The sequence below is a fragment of the Stigmatopora nigra genome, chromosome 2 (assembly GCF_051989575.1).
Source record: "Stigmatopora nigra isolate UIUO_SnigA chromosome 2, RoL_Snig_1.1, whole genome shotgun sequence".
NCBI lineage: Eukaryota > Metazoa > Chordata > Actinopteri > Syngnathiformes > Syngnathidae > Stigmatopora > Stigmatopora nigra.
In genome coordinates this window covers 12,617,079-12,636,572 of record NC_135509.1, presented here as the reverse complement: position 1 = coordinate 12,636,572, position 19,494 = coordinate 12,617,079, and the positions used below count along the sequence as shown (strand labels likewise).

The following is a 19,494-nucleotide window of genomic DNA, read 5'->3' as shown; positions in this document are numbered from 1 at the left end:
GCCATTCACATTCACACTCGTACTTGGGGGCAATTTAGTGTCTTCAACCAGACTACTTTGCATGTTTTGGGGATGGAAACCGGATTACCCAGAGAAACCCCGGGTTTCAAGCCCAGGGAGAAAAATCCAACTCCAGACGCTGAGGGTCGACTGTGATCGGTCGGACCACTGACACAGTATGTTCTTCAATTACGCATCCAATCAAAACAAGTGGTGGCGCCGTGGGGGAGTACTCTGGGTGCTCCGATTTTCTCCGACATCCCCCAAAAAGTTTCAGGGTAGGCTTCTTGGACACTGAGTAGAACTGTTCCCTGAGTAATAGTGTAAGCGTCCTTGTGCCCTGCGATTGACTGGCCACCAGTCCAGGATGCCCCCAACCTGGTGCCCGTAGTTAGCTGGGATAGGCTCCAGCACCCTCCACGACCCTAGGCTGTTCAGAAAATGAACGATCAAATCGAGCTGAGACCGCACCATACAACTTTGGTCTCATTTTGGCATGTTTGCACACCCCAGTTTTTAACCCTCTCCTTGCCCTAATCAACCCTGGAATGCTCATTTTCATATTGGCCGTCTGCATCATAAAAGTTACTGTAATCCTGCCCTCCCTCCCTTTGCGAAAGCGATGGTGACGCCCCTAACTACTACTACTACTACAACCTCTACTTACGAAACGAGCACCCCCTTCCCTCGCTCCTTCAGTTGGATGCTGCAGCGTTTTTGTAAAGAGCGGTTCGGCGGCAGGAGGAGGCAACAGCAGGAAGCCCACTATGTCCGAACCGTGTTAGGAGGGGGGTGTCTGAGAACGCGCGTGCCCACGCACGCACGCACGCGCACGCACGCACGGAGTCAGCCAGTAGAAAAGGAGCAAGCAAGGTAGCGCTCTTTGGGGATGGAAGGGCGGCGCGTGTCATTGCAGACATGGGTCGCCGCGGCACGACGCCTCGCCTCGAGCTCCTCGGAGCGGCTTTCCGGCGGCCGTCCTTCGGCTCTGCAAATGGCGATGCACCGCTGAGCCCCGGAGACGCAGCCGAGGCGGCGGATGCCAGGAAGTAGCGAGTGATCCAGCGAGCGATCCAGCGAGAGAGCCAGCGAGAGAGACAGCGAGAGAGACAGCGAGAGAGCCAGCGAGAGAGCCAGCCCCCCCAACCCCGCTCCTCCTTTTTATGATCACCTGCGCTTTTCTTTTCCTGGGATTTTCCGTAGCGGCGGTGGACGCTACCATGGTGAATTACCAGAAATACATTACGGTGATGCAGCTGGCTCTGGGGGTGACCGCCTCCAACAAAGAACATTGTCTTCCGCCCAGGAAGCGTATGTGGTGAGTAGGGAGAATCGACGAGGATGGGGGAGGCAGGGGACAGGGGGGAAAAAACGGTATCGGTAGGCACGTCCGATTTCCAATTGCGGCTTTTTTTTACCCATCTGTAAGCATCTGACTACAAGGCACGCTGGGAGTTGGGGTGCGTGGCCCACCCCCCAAAGTTGAATGGCGAGGACAGTGGTGGCTGACCATTAGGGAAACGGTCAACATGAAGAATAGAGAAAAAAATCACGTCAGGAAAAAGTGGACGATCACTTGGGCTACCTTCCTTCTGCCACCTAGTGGAAGCCAATTTCTGTCATTATACGTCGATAGATAGATCTAAAAAGATAGTTAGTTGGTGAATGATCAATTCAAATATTCAGTCCAATGACCACGTTTCAGTGCGATTGGTGCCTATAAATGTCTAATCCATTCTTGACTCGGATGGCAGCGATGCGTTGTCCAGCAAATCAACAAAACGCCAAACAACCTTAAACATCAAAAGATCTCAAAGGTTATCCAGGATAAACAACAGATGTTGTTAAATAAATAACACGAGTCAATATGACAACATCCCCTTAGATAAACTAAAGAAAAACAAATGGGAAAACCTAAGAATTGTCCTTTCAAATGCCTGAAATATTTCACCAACAAAATGTCAAACTTGCCTTTGTATTTGTTATTGCTTGGTTAAAAGGTGTATGTGCTATTTATTAATTTGATTAGAGGCCCTTGATTTGAATCAAAGCAAGGCGGCCTTGCCACGGAATTGGATTCCACAATATTCAATTTTACCAGAAACTCAATCATTCGTGATCTAATCATCGAAATGGATTGGACTCCTGTTCCACTCTATAGTTTAATACACAGTAGGCTTCTTATTTCCGGTCAAACAAATGCATAGGTGCATCGTTTTATTATATGGCGTACTCTAACAAATCTTGCTAAACAAAGTCCTCTGTAGCTGTTCTGGGAATTTGCTTTAAAAAATTACCTTCCACTTTATCTTCTTCGAAATTCAAGATCTGAAAAGTGAGAAAATTTCCAAAGGAGCCATAACATATTATTGACCTTTTGACCCTTATTTGGATTATTTTGGTAAAATTCCTGGGGTGTTGCTTAGAGCAAGCTCCTGGTATCTCTCATTCATTGAAATTGAAAGATGAGATGCTATAAAGCCACGATTAGCAATAATGTCCGCTCCTTTTTCATAAAGAGATTATTTTTCAGACAGAATAGTTTAGCATCGGAAAGTCTGGCCTGACATTATCAGCGCTGGAAATATTTTCATAGTAAATAAAACATGATTACAACTGTTTATGTTCAAACATTGATATATTTGGTCTACTGATCTTTCTAACATAATGTGAGGTTCCTCCCCCCTCCATCCATTATTTGAACACAAAAAAAGTCTGAACACCCCGAAATCACCTTGCTAGGCTATAGCCCTTTGCTTAATTAGAAACATATTATCATTTCGCTCAAAATCAAAGACGCCTAATGAGGACTTGGCTTCATGGAAGTAAAATAGCAGGTGGTGCGTGCAAACACTTGGCTACAGCTAGTCAGGAGCAAACACTCACAATTTATGAAATACTAGTCTTTTTATAGTGAGCTGGCAGTGAATGGTTGTCTTTCACTGCCATTAGCAGCAATACACGTCCAATCCATTTCGACTGTGAGGTTTTTTTAAGTAGTTTATTAATCACCAATTCTTTTTGTGTATGTCACGTTTTTTTTATTTTCTTTGTCCTCATACTAATGTCAAGGTGACGTCTCCATGGGAGGCAAATGCGTTTAAAGGGAGTGAGAGGAGTCATCTTGGTTGGCTGCGAATGGAAATGGTCTATTCATGGACTTGAATTGGCTTTAACAGTAACCTGGGGGTTATATTTTTGTAGTATACGTATACACACGAGCTGTTATTATCATTGGAGTCAAGGGTGCTATCAGTGGCAGCTTTTCATCTGATTGTCTAATCAGATTCATTGTCTTCTCTCAACTGCTGCCTGGGGAACAAATGAGGGTTTTCGTTTCCACGAGACCCTTCATGTCTCCCGCGTTGGTTTTTGTGATGATTCACAGATATTTTTCTATCAGGCGTCTCATTATATTTTAGGCAACCTGGGCACAAAGTGATGAATTATTCATGTAGGTGTCGCGGTGAGCTCTGATCTTTTTGGAGTGAAGATTTTTAACAGGAGATGTCCCATATTCCGAACATGGGATTGGGAAGCGGGTAAAAAGGTCAGGTTTTTAAAATGTATATATATTTTTTAAGTGGAGTTTTAAGTAGATTTTTAGTAGTCAAACTTGCTTTGTCAAGTTTTTAAATTTCTCTAGTTTTTCTCTGTTGTGAGAAATTACCCGAGTGCGACGCTGCAAATTGTTAATAGTTTGATATTTTGAACTTAATCACAGCAGCAAATAAGCTTTTTCAATTACTAGTGATAATTATGACAATAATAAGAGCTGGAATATTGTTATTTGGTTATGGTTTAAATAACAATGTGGTACATAATTATTTGTTGAGTCAGGTCTAACAGCTAATTATCTCTATTTTTGGGGTTGCACAATCCAAGCCTCATTTTAGTTCTTCCGTATCATGTTGCGTTTTTTAAAATCACAGGCTCAGTGTTTTCTTAAATTAATCATTAAAAATACTGTACTTAACATATGAGCTTGTATTAAAAATTTAAGACGGAAACAGGCATGACTCAAAGGCGTATTTCATAATGTTGTATTTTTACAAAGAATTAGACTGTAATTGCAATTATAGTAAAGTTGTAAGAGTACGTTAATGAATCGGGGGGATAAACTATGTATATGTATATTTATATATATGTATGTATATGTGTATATACATATGTATATGTATATATATATACACATAAATATACATATATATATATATATATATATATATATATATATATATATATATATATATATATATATATATATATATATATATATATACACATACATACATATATATATATATGTATGTATGTGTATATATATATATATATATATATATATATATATATATATATATATATATATATATATATACACACATACATACATATATATATATATACACATACATATATATATATATATATATATATATATATATATATATATATATATATATACACATACATACATATATATATATATATATATATATATACACATACATACATATATATATATATATATATATATATATATATATATATATATATATATATATATATATATATATATATATATATATACACATACATACATATATATATATATATATATATATACACATACATACATATATATATATATATATATATATATATATATATATATATATATATACACATACATACATATATATATATATATATACACATACATACATATATATATATATATATATATATATATATATATATATATATATATATATATATATATATATATATATATATATATATATATATATATATATATATATATATATATATATATATATATATATATATATATATATATATATATATATATATATATACATACATGAATACATAAATACACATAGATTTACTTGTATAAACCCACCTCCTGCAAAGTCAATCTTGTCAAGTTGCTCCACTTGATCTTGTTGACAAGACTGGGCTACTCTCTAAAATTCCCAAATGACCTAAAACAAAAATCATGTTCATTAAATCACTTTAAAATCCACACGCACTTCCTGCCGAAAGATACTGTGCAGGTCCATTTGTTTATTTAGTCTGTACTTTTTCTTCACTGGTGAGTGAAAGCAGGGCCCGATGCTGCCGTCTTTTGACATTTCTGTACAAAAATGGTCATCCGGGCCATGGTGGTAATAGTTTGGGGATTTTTCGTCAATGAAATTTCACATACGAAAACAACCTTGATCCACCCTTTGTGTGGGCTTCACTGTTCAGGCAATAGATGTTCAAAATATTCAATACAAAAGCCATCATGCAAGCTAGTATTGTTGTATTCCCTATGTTGGATCTCCTATGAAATGAACTCTTAATATGCTCTCTGATGTACCGCTGGGGGCAATTTCAGCTGAGGCGGCAAGTGATGACATCATAAAGCGTCAATTAATCTACTATGCAGAGGCAGAGCGAAGAGACTAACGACTAAAAGGGAACAAATGAAAAAATGAACGTCATTCCTATTTTGCTGGGTGGTCTAATAAATAGAATTGCGTATATTTACCCTACGGAAACATTAACTCGGTTGTAACTGTCGGACAAACCAAAACAGCTTTAAAAATGAATTCTTATTATGGTGATTACACAGTATCTTTTTTTTCACTTACAACACACACATTAAGAGCAGATTTATTGTCTATCACCGTCCCTGGCAGCCTTAACCAGGGGTCTTGCAATTGTGGCAAAAGAGCCGCACGCGACCTTCCACTGTGGTTTTCGTGACATTGGACTATGAATAATGAATATTTAATTCAAATTTTAATGAGCTCATTCATTTTTGAAGTGGGAGTCTAAATTTGAAGATAATGCTGCTCTTGTAACGTCGCGCAAAAAATATTACAGGTCTACAAACCTGTAGGCTGTACACTGATTTTCATCTGATTTAAATATATCTCACTATGAAAACCGTTCATTTTTAGAGCAGATCTGCTTCGTCAATGCGAGCCAATGACTTTACTCATCACTTTACAAATCAGTGATTCATTAGATCACCTGTGTCAAAGTGGCGGCCCGGGGGCCAAATCTGGCCCGCTGCATCATTTTGTGCGGCCCGAGAAAGTAAATCATGAGTGACAACTTTCTGTTTTAGGTCCAAATTAAAAAGATATATATAGATGTACATTATATTTCCTGATTTTTGCCATTTTCAATCAATAATTGCAATTTTTAATATTTTTTTGTGTTTTTACCTGAAAAATCATTTTGTAAAATCTAAAAATAAATAAAAAGCTAAAATAAACATTGTGTTAGATGTATTAAAAACTGAATATTCAGGGATTTTAATCCAGTTCGTTTAATCCATATATTAAAAAAATACAAATATTATATTTAAAATAGTCCAGCCCACGTGAAATCAAGTTTACGTTAAAGTGGCCCGCCAACCAACCCGAGTCTGACACCCCCTACATTAGATCCACACAGCATCGACTATGTGTGACTTTTCAACACATATAAAAGAACCTGAATTGGAACTCCACGTGAATGCAAATTCCAATTAGAGTGAGCAATGATGTCCTCAATGAGCAGGATATGACATCACAGATACTCCAACGAGTCTTTACATAAATTCCACATTCAAGCCGCCCTCTTCCCCTCTCAAATGTTGGCCTCCACTTCCCGCAGGCGTGCACTCACCCCTCCAATTTCCACGTCCCATCTCGGCATCGTGCGCTCTCCCGAAATTAGCGGAGGCACAACTCTGCCCGCCTTTGATAAAGACTGAATAGCCGTGGCTCGCTATATTAGGATTAGTCTTTGCAAACAGATGTTCCTCTTGCCTGCAGTCTTAAAACCAGACCCCCCGCCCCCTCTGGGTATAGCCAAAGATTAGCATTAACCTGACTAAATGAACTTTACACTCTGTTGCAGGCCTGCAGGGATAATACAACAAGTCGCACGCATTTATGTAACGTTTGTCTTTATTTTTATCATCCCCAAAGAAGGGAGTGTGAACTCGAAACGCCTCTTGTCTTAACCGCGCTTCAAATTGTTACATCAGCGGCGGCCGACACGGGAGGAACCCAGCGTGACGTCGCCTTATTGACCCGCTGATTAAGCAGAAGTCGTTATGGTCCAAGTTGATCCCGTCCGATCGACGGTCTAGCAGAGACGCTGCGGCGTCTCTCGCGGCTGATAAATGCCAAGTGCGTCTCGGCGTCATTCTTCGTAAAGGCATCGAGCACCCGCTTAACTTTATTTGCTCTCTGCGTCAACAGCCCGGCCCCCAAAGAGGTCCACGTATTGATCTGTTTTCTTTTGAAGCTCATTTTCCTTTGTTCTGGTGAGCTGAAAGGAGGGCCGAGACTTTCAGAGCTGAGAAGGTTCAGGTTGAAATTGTGTAAAGACTGTAAAGTGGGAGATTTAACAGGTCGATTTTATGCGCAGCCAACCTAGACGACTCCTCTCAACCACTTTAAATAGAAGGAGAACAACTGGTATAAATGATCTTTATGTGGAAAAACAATTGTTCATTTCAGTCTCAGTCTGCAGAAAGTCCCCACCTTGTGGCTCCAGTTTCTTACCTAGGTCTACAATGTCTTGTGTGGCTTGTGTCTGTCTTGCTACTCCAACCAAGACATTTTCCTGAACACGGGATGAAATAAAGTTCTAATCTAATCTAATTTTGATAAGGAATAATATTTGAAGTAACAGTCGATCCAATCAGGTGATTGGAAATTGGGCTCGATTGTGTCATTTTCGACGATTTGGCATTGGGCGAAAAAAAACGGCTTCTTATTTTAAGTATGAACTGATTAGCTAGTGGTGGTACAGTGGACAAGTGGGTAGAACATCTGCTTTGCAGTTTTTTTGCAAATTGCTTCTTTGAATCAGGTGCACTAATAAATTGGTTATATGGATATAATATTGAGATAGCTTTGTTTTAGATGCAAAATATATATATATATATATATATATATATATATATATATATATATATATATATATATATATATATATATATATATATATATATATATATATATATATATATATATATATACATATACATATACATATACATATACATATATATATATATATATATATATATATATATACATATACATATACATATACATATACATATACATATATATATATATATATATATATATATATATATATATATATATATATTTTTTTTTTTTATAAATGTAATACATTCCTTATACTTCTGGATTAAGAAATGAAGAAATTAATTTCTTGCGCCAAAGGGATTATAGGTAACATCTCCCTCCCTTGTTTATCTGACCGTCGGGATTAGGCCAAAACTAGCAGGCGCTTGATTTTCATAAAACCTGACAGGGCAGAGCTTTAGTAAAAGAGGAAGCCGTCATATTTTGAGCCGATCCAAATGGCAGCGCTGATCTAGGAATCATCCTGAGTGACATCAGGCATTTTATTGACGGAATGTTTGGTGCCTTTAGGTGATGGCACAAAGTCGGGCCAACAAAGTCAGCCCTTCTCAATCATTCAAATTGCTTAATGAGCATTAATGAATTATACTTTTACTGTATACTAATGCAGGAAATGATATACCCTGGTGTCTTTTAGATTAAAAAGAAAGACCTCCAGTCCTTTGACTGAAAGATGTTTTTAAATTACTTTTGGAAGAAGTAATGGCTCTATCATGTGCATGGGTAAATGGATTTAGTTGGATTTATTGAAACTGCACACATTTTTGGGTGTGTTATGGTTAGCAAATCAAAATAAAACCAGAATTTCTGGAAAGGGACAATTTATCAAGTCAGTACTATTTTAGCCAATCAACTCCGAGTATCCCAGATTGTCGTTGATGTAGTTGCATATCTAAGTGTCATTTTTTTTTGTTCATAAATAGTATTTATGCTCTAAAATGTATCCTAGGGCCACGATTTTATGCTCACTTTCATAACTCTAGCGGAAAAAATGACCTCAGAATTTTAGATATGGAAGACTTAATCAAGTGAGAATGGAGATTTGTTCTCCTGCATATTTGATCTCCGCAGACTCAGTTGTTGAACCATGAACGCCAGTGTTTTAGTTAAAAAAAATAACAACAATAATTTAAACTAAAACCTTTTTCCGAGAGGCTTGTTCTTATTCTCAACGCTAACGTCGGCAATCTTGTTTTCGGACAACAATCTGAGGTCGACTGTATTTGAGTGCACCAATGCTTTTTTTCCCATCCAATAAGCACCTTATCTGCCCTGAGGCAATATTGAATGAATGCAGGGAGAAAAGTAGAAGCAATGTTGCCTTTGTTAATTCCTCCCTTTTTTTTGTAAATTCTTATGCTGAGACTCCAAATCCTGCAAGCTCCTCTCAGTCTGGCTAATGGATATCTGTTGTTTCTTGATTGCTTTTTGCGCTATACTGACGAAGGGCTATTGTCGTAGGATACACCCCAGCCCGACCGCTGGCTCCGTCACAGCTGCCTCCTCTGCGAGCACCGTTCAGGGCAAGCCATCACTCCGCCGTATAAAGGGCCGAATTCACAGGAGCAAGAGCCTGGACAGCATTGACCTCATGGACTCCAATGTAAGTCATGTCAAAACATACCCAAACATTGCACCTCCCAAATATTGACTTCATTATATGAATTGGTCTGCCACTGTTTTGCAAAGCAACATGAGTTCAATGTATACTGTATAGAATGCAAGTGTTTATATTTTCACTGGCATGGATCACGCATTCTTCTATGTGTTATCATGCAAATCAATCAGGTATTCCCATTTTTATTGTCACTTTTGTAGGTTAACACGGCCAAATCTAGCGGTCAATTTTTCAGTTTTTGACACATTTAGTGCCTTGTAAATTTTAAGATGAACAATAGACCCCTAAGATATTCCACTTGCCTTAAACCCTAGTTTTGTAAGGCCCTGGGAGATCGTAACGCATGGTCTCAACTCCTCTAACTTAAATGAACCTAATTTTCAATTGTCCCAACAACATACCTGTCAACCTCGGCCAATTGCTCCGCTTGTTAACGATTGCAATTCCCCTCATTAAGTGATAATAAACCATACAAATGCAACTCACATAGGACCCACTTAAAGCTGCCTTTTGTCTGCACTAAATTCAAGATTCTTTAGATGACAGCTAAACAAAGAAGAATGCTGGCTCTTCCAAGTTCAGACAAATGACCATGGGAACAAAGCTTAACATCATAAATGGTATAGATATTCTGCATTCAGAAGTTAATCCGTCACGTGAAGACGGCTAGCTCATCACCAAATGCAGTTTTGCGGTCACTCAGTCCTTACAAACTTCCGGTTCACAAAAGCTAAAAATAGACACAGCAATGTAGCAAATTAGGTTGTATGTATCATATTTTGAGCATCATATGTATATATACCATTGAAAACCCTCATGTTGCATCCATCTGGCAGCAATAATGGTAAGTACAGCATCTCCTGTTTTTATCTCATGGAATTTTATGATGAATTTCCACTTTACCTGTATTTCCCAAAGTCAGATAGTTACCATTTAAAATAGCTTTCAGCTTTGAGTCATGTCATTGATCTGATTTTTTTTTTTGGTGACATAACACAGGGCAACATAAGTTAATCTGGCCCTGAATTTCAACGCAGGCTACTTGATCTGGTCACAATTGTCATTTTCAGCTCATTCCAGTTCATATCTGACAATCCCACAGTATCGCAATATGCTGATATTATTAATGACATGTAGCGATATGCATGCTTAAAGCAATTGTGTATTGGCATGGACGTGAATGATCGTGGATCAGCTGATTGTGCATATTTTCAACCTCAACCTAAATCTGCAGTAGGTCCTAACCTTGTCCTGTGTGTGCTTCCAGCTTTTTCTAGCTCTACATTGTCTTTTTCTGTGTCTTTGCTTGCTACTGCTATTAACTGAATTTCCCAAATACGGGGTGGATAAAGGTTAATCTAGTAGTAGTAGTGTTATTGTCTTCTTGTATGTCCTTGATTGTTGCTCTTTGTTTGGTCCCAGACATTTTGTCAATGAAACAAAACTAGTTTTTTTTTTAGCAGATGTCCAGGTACTTCCTTGTTACCAGATGGAAGCGTGGATGTGTGGGAGGTGTAAGCCTCAGGGGTGTAATTTAGGAATGACAACTAAGCTAACTGTGAATTCAGCTCAATGCTCCACCTCATTAAAGTACATCAAAACCAAGCAGGGGGGCTGCTTGAATTATTGATATCGGTGTTGGTCAGCAGTACTCGTGAGGCGGCTGGGAATTTGAATGACTCAAAGATAAAACAGGAAAAAACATTAGTCAGCCCAAAACTGCTGGGAAGTGGGCTTGGAGAAATTGTGCTTTGGATTTTTAATTTTTTTTACCATATTTGTCAGGTCATTTTCAAAGTTTAACTTCCCTCAGTGTAAAGCTAAAAATCTGACAATTTCATTTCAGACAGTTTTGATCGTCATTTTTAATTTGAAGAAAAAAAAGTTGCTTTAAATCAAACCAATTGGCAATTATCTATCTTTTAATTATCCTTTTTTACAAACATTGTGATTTAACATTTACACGTTACATTATATTTTGCATTATTTATGCTGGTTTAAAAAAGTCACTATTGAGACATTCCTATTATATGTTTAAATATTTTAAATATAAACAAAGAGCAAATATTTGATTCATTTTTTCACTGTAGTAACTGGAATTCACCCCCCAAGACACACACTTCTCTTATAAAATTTCGTGACTATGCCTTAAAGTTAAAAAAAGTAATAATATTCATCACTGCCTGCACTCTAAAATAAAATGAACATTTATCACAGCCAGTGATTTTGGAGGACCTGAGATTCCAAATATGATTAAAATATCCCCATCAAGCACAGCAGAAATAATAAAATGGCAAATTGTCGATTGAATAGAGCCATTAAGCAGACGCAGCCCACTCATTACATCCCGCCACTCAGCGGACCCTTCAAGCGGCTCTCTCCGGTGGGCCATCTCGACTAAAACCGAAGGCTTTTTTTTTTTTCGCCCCTCGGTGCGCCCTGCGCGTGTGCGCAAAGTTGCTGACGTAGCCAAAGGCAGAATGCAGCTGATGGGAGAAGCGGTCCGCCTCACAATGAGTGATGAGACTGCAGGATGCTGAGCATGAGGGGCAGTCTTTATCGCGTCCCGTCACCGCCAAAGCGGAACCCGAGCGGGTGACGGCCGACTGTTTTTAATTAGTCTGCTTGATGTTTCATTTGGGAAATCGATGGAGGTGCCTCGCTATCAGCAATCGCACACACACCCAAAAAAAAAAATCAATACTATTCCTGCATTGTAGTAAAAAAAAAAGATGCGATATAGGTCGAGGGTGTTTAATATCATCAATTAGAAAATTTGATTTTTTTCCCTTTCCCCTAAAAAAATGTCATCACAATTAAATGTATTGATTATAAGAATTAATTGTAGTTAAATCTAAGGACAGCAATAACTGCATTTTGCCCAAAAAATGTATCCCCAAAAATGTTTTGGTCAATGCATTCAGGAAATATGACGACTGCAAATGATGCACAATGCAATGAAAATTTTTTTTTTTATTGCTGACCACTGTAAATTTTTTTTAGCTGATTTGCCACTGTTATCAGTGCAACTGTCCCAGTTAATCAGTATTTCTTGACAATTCATTTAAAATTGTTGACCTATAGATATCCCAATTATTCTTTTATTGAGCCTGTTACTAACAAGAAATCGTCTTATTAAAAAATAAAAAAAAATACATGAAAAAATACAGAGAATAAATAATAAATGATTAAAAAAACATTTTAATTTCAGGTTTCAAAGTGTAAAACATAAGATTTCCTATGAAAACAAAGAAAAATATTTTTGGATTTTGTATATTCTTTAAAATAAAAACGGGGTTTGCAGATATGCTGTACTTCAAGATGTTTTCAGATATTTGTAATGATTCAAAATTAGATATTTGTGAACATCTGCTGTTGCTTACAATACATAGAAATGCAGTACTCAAAATCCAAGTTATTTTAAAGTGCCTACATTGGTGTCATTGTTTAATATCCAAATTTACAGCTTAAAAGATGAGCCCAGAGTAATACAACAGCAAATAACATTTGATTGGAATGCCCAGATTAATTAAATGAAGACACAATAAAATAATCAGCATTTATAGCACAGCACATATTGCAGACGCAATGACTGCAATGTCAATTTTATTCTTTTTTTTTTTAGATGTATTGTCTATGGTCTCTGAATACTTTGCTGTGTATGGATTGGTTGTTTTATTATTAGTTTTCACTCTGGATGGTCAGAGGAGGACCTTGGCAACCGGCCCACTCCGACTGTCATTTGTGTTGGCAAGCGGTCGGTCGGTCGGTGCGTGTGTGCACGGAGAGTCGGAATCAGCTTTTAATGCTAAGGTTGCAGAAAAGGCATCAGGGGGGAACACCAGTCTTTTATGGACCCCATGCCGCTTTTCATTAAGCAGGTTTAAAAGAATGCTTTAGCGACTTCGAAATGAAGAGTTTAGTTGAAGTATGCTACATTGTTTTGTTGTTATTGTGCATTTGCTCTTTTACATCCGTGATTGCAATGGAATGTTGATTTTTTTTCAACAGTTACTGGTAATTAACCACATTTCTACTGTATCTTACTGGTATTTTTTAACAACCTGGCATTGTTTCCTCTTTTTTAAATATCAAAACTAAGGCAAAAATGTTTAAAATGGAACGAAAGTGTCGAGAATGTGGAGTCAAATCATTCATCTTTCTTTTTTTCATCTTTGCAAGCCATACAGCACAAAATAGTCTCCCAAATGCAGGCAATTGATTGATACGAGATGTTATTGGACATCTATCGCAGTCAACGGTAAAGAGACATGATCGTTTTATGCCAACCCTCCAGTCAAGGCTGAAATGGTCAGATGTAGCGCCCCCCCTTTTGAATCCCCCCACCCCAAAAAGGCCTGGCGTAAGCATTTTTTGGCCTCTCAGTCAGAGTCAGAAAAGTGCTGCAGATGCATTTGCAGGGAGTGCGGCTGTGGCCCAACGAGACGATCTGCATATTCGGGTGGGGGCCGTCGGAGGGAGGGGGAGTGCTGTCCCGTGTGAACAAAGTGGTGAACCCAACCCAAAAGTGTGTGGAAAGCGGGGGTGGGCTGTGCAAGCTAATCACCATTCGACTGCGGCTTGCGTTTTGTGGTTGGAGCATTTGATTTTTCTTCATTCGTTATCCAAGGGTCTCAGGCAGAGGGGTGCTGGAGCCTATCCCAGCTAACTACACGCGGGGGCGAGGGGTACACACTGATTTAATGGTCAACCAATCGCAGGGCGTTTTCATCCTTGGGATGCGAGAGGTACCCGGAGAAAAACCACACAAGCATGGAGTCGAACCCTTGACCCCAGAACTGTGAGCCTCACGCTAACCACTCACCACCGGGCCGCCAGCATGAGATTTTCTGGAGGTGAAATAGGACTGTCGTGTAAACCCAAGAGTAGAACAAATGTGTGTGTGGTTTTTTTTTCTGAGTTGTTGGAGGGTGGCTTTTTTAGAGTTGGCCATCCGTGATATGCGCGTAGGTTGCGTGTGTGTGGCAACACGTGCCGCTCGGAGGGGACGGCAGATGTTGCGCTCCTTTCTGGAGGCGACCACTCAGGGGCCAGGCCTGTCTATTATGTGGCCGCCGTCCATGGGACATATGGAGGGTCACTCGGGGTACGTACGTGTCCGGTCATCAAATATTGAACAGATGCGAAATTGATGGGGAAAATAGCTCTATTTTTGCCATATTAAGCTTTGTTAATGTTAAAATCTGGTATTAATGGTGGAGTCAGTTTTTTGCATTCATTCATTTTCTGCGCGCGGGGGGTGCTGGAGCCTATCCCAGCTAATTATGCCAATTGCAGGGCACAAGGAGACCATTTGCTTTCTCACTCATAAGTGTTCAACCACCCTACTTTGCATGTTTTTGGAATGTGGGAGGAAAGTGGAATACCCGGACAAAAACCCAGGGAGAACATGCAAATTCCACACAGTGAGGACTGACACCCTGACCATGTACAGTAGTTGGTGTAAATAAATTTTAGCGTGCTCAAGCTGATGAGCAAAGCACAGCTGTGCTGTTTTTTGGTTGCCGTTGAGGCTTTCTATCATTTGTCCTCGTAGTGAAGGTGCCATCATTCATAAATTTGCAATTTACGTAAATAATTTGAGTCGACGTCTTTCAAACGAAGGTCATTTGTACTTGGTATTCTAGCCCTTTAAGGGATTTCTGCCTGCCCAATGTCTTACATTGTTTAATAATATGAATTGAATTGAGTTGAACGTGGAAATCATTTCCCACAGTACAAAATTCACATCCCTTGTTTATTCCTTACAGGATTGAGCCTGAAGATTAAAAGCGAAGGAGCCTTCCTTGTGTGCACGTGGGTGTGTTTACGCTAGAATACGTATATGCGTCTCAATTGTATTTCTGGTCAGGATTGTGTTGCTCACACACAACAAATCATTGGACGAGGCAAGACTAGCGATGGCATAAATCCCAACGAGTCTATTCGCTTACATGGCTGATTTATGACCAGGGGGGGCAGAGCTGGACGCTAAGCGTCCTCAGCCTCAGCCGATTGGTGAAAACATGGAACGGAATCAAGCGTAAGGTCTTCATTTTCTAGACAAACATCTACTTAGGACTTACAACAACCTCTTGTTTTGATTTGGGATTTTCCTGCAAGTGCTCATCCATGTTAATTTGCCCCCTGTTGAGTATTGGGTCAAGTGAAGGTCGAGTACCTGGATGATGTCATCTTTGGGGGAGGGGGCGGAGAACGAAGCACGAGGAAGGTTGCGTGAAGACGAGCTAATCAATTGTAGTGCTTGTTGATCACACTCATGCCTGTTTTAGATTGGCTGATTGTTATGACGGAAATATGCGGGGTGCTCTCTGCTCTAATCAAATCAGAAACATAAAAGCCAGGAACATTTTGTGGTTCCTTGACAACGGATTATTTGTATTTTTGTTTTCATGAGCATTTATTTTGTTGTTATTGTTTTTCACTGCTTGACGATGATGACTGCCTGAATGTTAGTGGCAGCTAATCAGTTCAATTAGACAAATATATTTAGAATGACTGTTATTGCTTTTATTGTCATTATACATATATAATGGCATTTAAAGCTTCACCACAAAGTGGACAAAAAACAACAAACAAATAGACAAATAAGCGATGAATAAATAAAAAGTCATAATAAGTATTCACAACATAAATAAGTAGGAAAGAGCACACATAACAACAACAAACAAACAAATAATTGATCAATAATAACAAATAATCAATGAATAACAATAAATAATAATGAATATTCAATAAATCATAATACATAATCAATAAATAACAATAAATAATCAAGAAATAATAATAAATTGTCAACATAGATAAATAGTGAACATGAATAAATAACCAACATAGATGTACTTAGTCAACATGAATAAAAAGTCACATAATGTAATTGTAGGTAAGTACAAAAGTGACTAAAGTGGTTAACAGCCTATGGAGTTTTAGTGCAAGTAGAAAATAAGTGTTGATGAGGTCTTCCTAGGTGCAGAACTTGAATTGAGTATGGTGACGGCTCTTAGGAAGAAACAGTCCTTGAGTCTGTTTGTCTTGGCTGTTATGGTCCTGTAGCACCAGCCAGAGGGCAGCAGGGTGAAGAGGCGGGTGGAAGTCGGGATGTGTATTGTCTTTTCCCTTCTTACTGGCATTTGTATTTTGGGCAAGGAGTATCTGGAGAAAACCCATGCAAAGTCCACACTGTGATGGCCTCTCAGATATGAGATTTATGGTGAATCTTTTGAAGGAAAAGTCTGTTTGTGTATATGTATCTGTGTGTGTGTGTCCGCACTGTGTATTCCCAAGCATGCCTGCTTTCTTACTAGCAGGTGCTTGCATCATCATGTAGTAGCATCATGTGTGACTGGACATGTGTGCATGTGTGTTGATGCCCTGGGAGGCGACCATATGCTGTTTGGACTCAGGAGCTTGAATCCCGGACCTCCCGCGGGCCACGGAAGCCCAACCGCTGGCTGCGTTGCGTCGTGAGCGGCACGCAGATTATAGCCTCTTTTTCTACCACTTTTACACATTTAGTACATTTAATCTTGTATTGTTTTATTGGCAAGCCTGCACCACGTTGTAGCAAAAGTCCTGCAGAGGGCAGAGTTCTTCTTGCTGAAGTGTCCCCATAACACGGGAGATTACGTTTCACATAAAAGCATGTTGGTGTCGAGCGGGATGGGATTTATTTTCAATAAAATGGCTGTAATGTGTCAAGAAAGAGGAATTCGCTCTATAGATTCTTGGCAGGAATATTGCACCAGTTGAAGTTTGGATTCATAAATTATTGTGTATGGTGTCATTTTTTTAGATTTTTTTGCAGACTCATTGTTCTTCCTTTCTGCGCTGTGATATAGTATTTGCCTTTTTTGTGTTTTACTGTTCTTATTACTCAACACTGCCTGCCACGATCTTGTGGATCCATATTTATCACCAAAATGAGCCCTTTTCTACGAGAATGAAAGCAAATATGCAAGTAAAAGCTACTTCAATGACCATTTAGTTGACAATTTACTTTTAATTTAGTTTCCTCCATCTCAATTCCAATTCCAGTTTTGCTTCCTAAACTGAAATTTCCATTTTCCAGAATTGAGCATAATGTGGCGCTCAAAACCAAAACAAATCAACACAGTTGATTGGAATTTTTAAGATTAGCTCAGCCAGGATAAACATACTTTGGGTGATTGTTTTTGTACATGAGGCAGTAGTTGGATTCCCACAGATTTGGGATGTCTGCATTTACAGTGTCACATGATCCTGTGAGGTTATGTCTAGTCACCTGATCAGTCCGAGTTCTCTGGAAGCAAAAAAAAAATGAGATTATGGCTTGGAGATTATGAGCCGGCAGTGTTGCAACAATTATTTGAATAATCCACCACTATCAAGTTGATTGACAACTATTTTGATGATAGTTCATTGTATAGACATTCTGATGACACTAAAAAATCATCTTTTTGAGACGTTAAAAAATGTACTTTACTGTTGCTTTTTTATTTTTGATTAAAAACAAGAGAATGGAGAAGACTATACATTTTAGGTTTTGTTCAAATTAATCGATATGAAAAAAGCATCATTCTCAGACATGAAATGTCCTTTTTTTCTTTTGAATTTTCGTGTATTTTATTGTTTGTCATCTTTATTTAAAACAAGAAAAAAGAAAACTACGTTTTTGTTTATGTTCAAATGAATCGACTCTATTTTGATAATAGTTAATTATATAGATATTCTGTTGACATGAAAAAATCACCATTCTCTGACATTTAATGTCCTTTTTTACTTAATAACACAATTTCTTTTTTTAAATCAACATGTTTTTCTTTTGAATTTAAATGTACTTTATTGTTTTGGGAGAAATCATTTTTAAAAAGGAGAAGACTTTATATTTTTATTTTAAGGATATTTTGGATTTAGTTTTAATTGTATTGAAGCTCTTCTCCGTGCCATTTCAAATTGGGACATTTGTCAGCAAATGATGAAACTGGTGTTGTTGTGTTGCACGGCATGTGAAGCTCCCTCTGTGCTATCGGAGCCAGTGAGGCAAACACTGTGTAGCTTTAGCAGAGGGTATTTCAAGGGCTTCGACAGAGGAAGATAAAGCAGCGTTAAGCTCACGTCAAAGCTGCGCACACTCTTAAAAGTTTGCTTTCGTGCATTTCCACAGGGCCTTTCTGCTCCAATAGTTCAGCTGTAGCGCATGAAAACAGATGATCACTCTCAGCCATTTCTTTAGAGCAGTGCTGTCAAGCATACGGCCCGGGGGCCACAAGTGGTCCGCCAGGAAGTCCGATCTGGCCCGCGGGGTGGTTCTGACTGACGGGCAATTTTTTAGCTCGTTCATACTGTACATACGAAATGAAATGCTCATTTTTTTTATGACATGGCTGCCGTGAAACCAGAATTTTTTCACATTGCCAAAACGGGGCCGTCAATGGCAACCATTGAGTTAACAAGAAACCTTCAAATGCCCAAAATTTAAGCACCTGAACTCCTTCCCTGCCATTGACAACGATAGCCGTCCAATTCCTTTAAACTGGTTACGGATGCTCATTTTTCAGTGCTATAAACGGCACTAGACGTCCAATCTGTTTGAACTCAAACCAGTAAGTGAACTTTTTTATAACCTGGTCTCGCCTACAAGAGGTCAAGTTGTCCTGAATCTGGCCCTTGACCCAAACTGAGTTGCTTTAGAGAGTAACACTATACTGCTTCGTGGCCTTCAAATTGAACCTTGAATCCTCGTGTTGATCCTCTATTGTTTCTCCACAGGATATCAATAAGACTTTGTTTCTTTAATCCTAACGACCTTGGCCGACATGCCTTCCCCCGGCCTTCGCTCCTCGTTATCCGCCGACGGAGTCTCCAACAAGTCTCCTTACGTCAGCAACATTGCGGGACCTCTGT

The 19,494-nt window shown here is 38.7% G+C and overlaps 1 protein-coding gene across 13 annotated transcripts in view; it reads left to right on the top strand.

Annotated features, from left to right (window-relative positions):
• Positions 1 to 19,494, top strand: part of tjp1b (tight junction protein 1b) — a 49,393-nt gene that overhangs the window by 5,687 nt on the left and 24,212 nt on the right. For 8 of the 13 annotated variants that reach the window (XM_077740196.1, XM_077740163.1, XM_077740144.1 and 5 more), the window contains exon 3: positions 9,435 to 9,576. In XM_077740196.1, the coding sequence (XP_077596322.1) occupies positions 9,435 to 9,576 (142 nt within the window). Of the gene's footprint in view, positions 1 to 727; positions 1,319 to 9,434; positions 9,577 to 19,494 lie in introns of those variants that run through there. The other 5 variants (XM_077740247.1, XM_077740221.1, XM_077740238.1 and 2 more) reach the window with 1 other exon arrangement.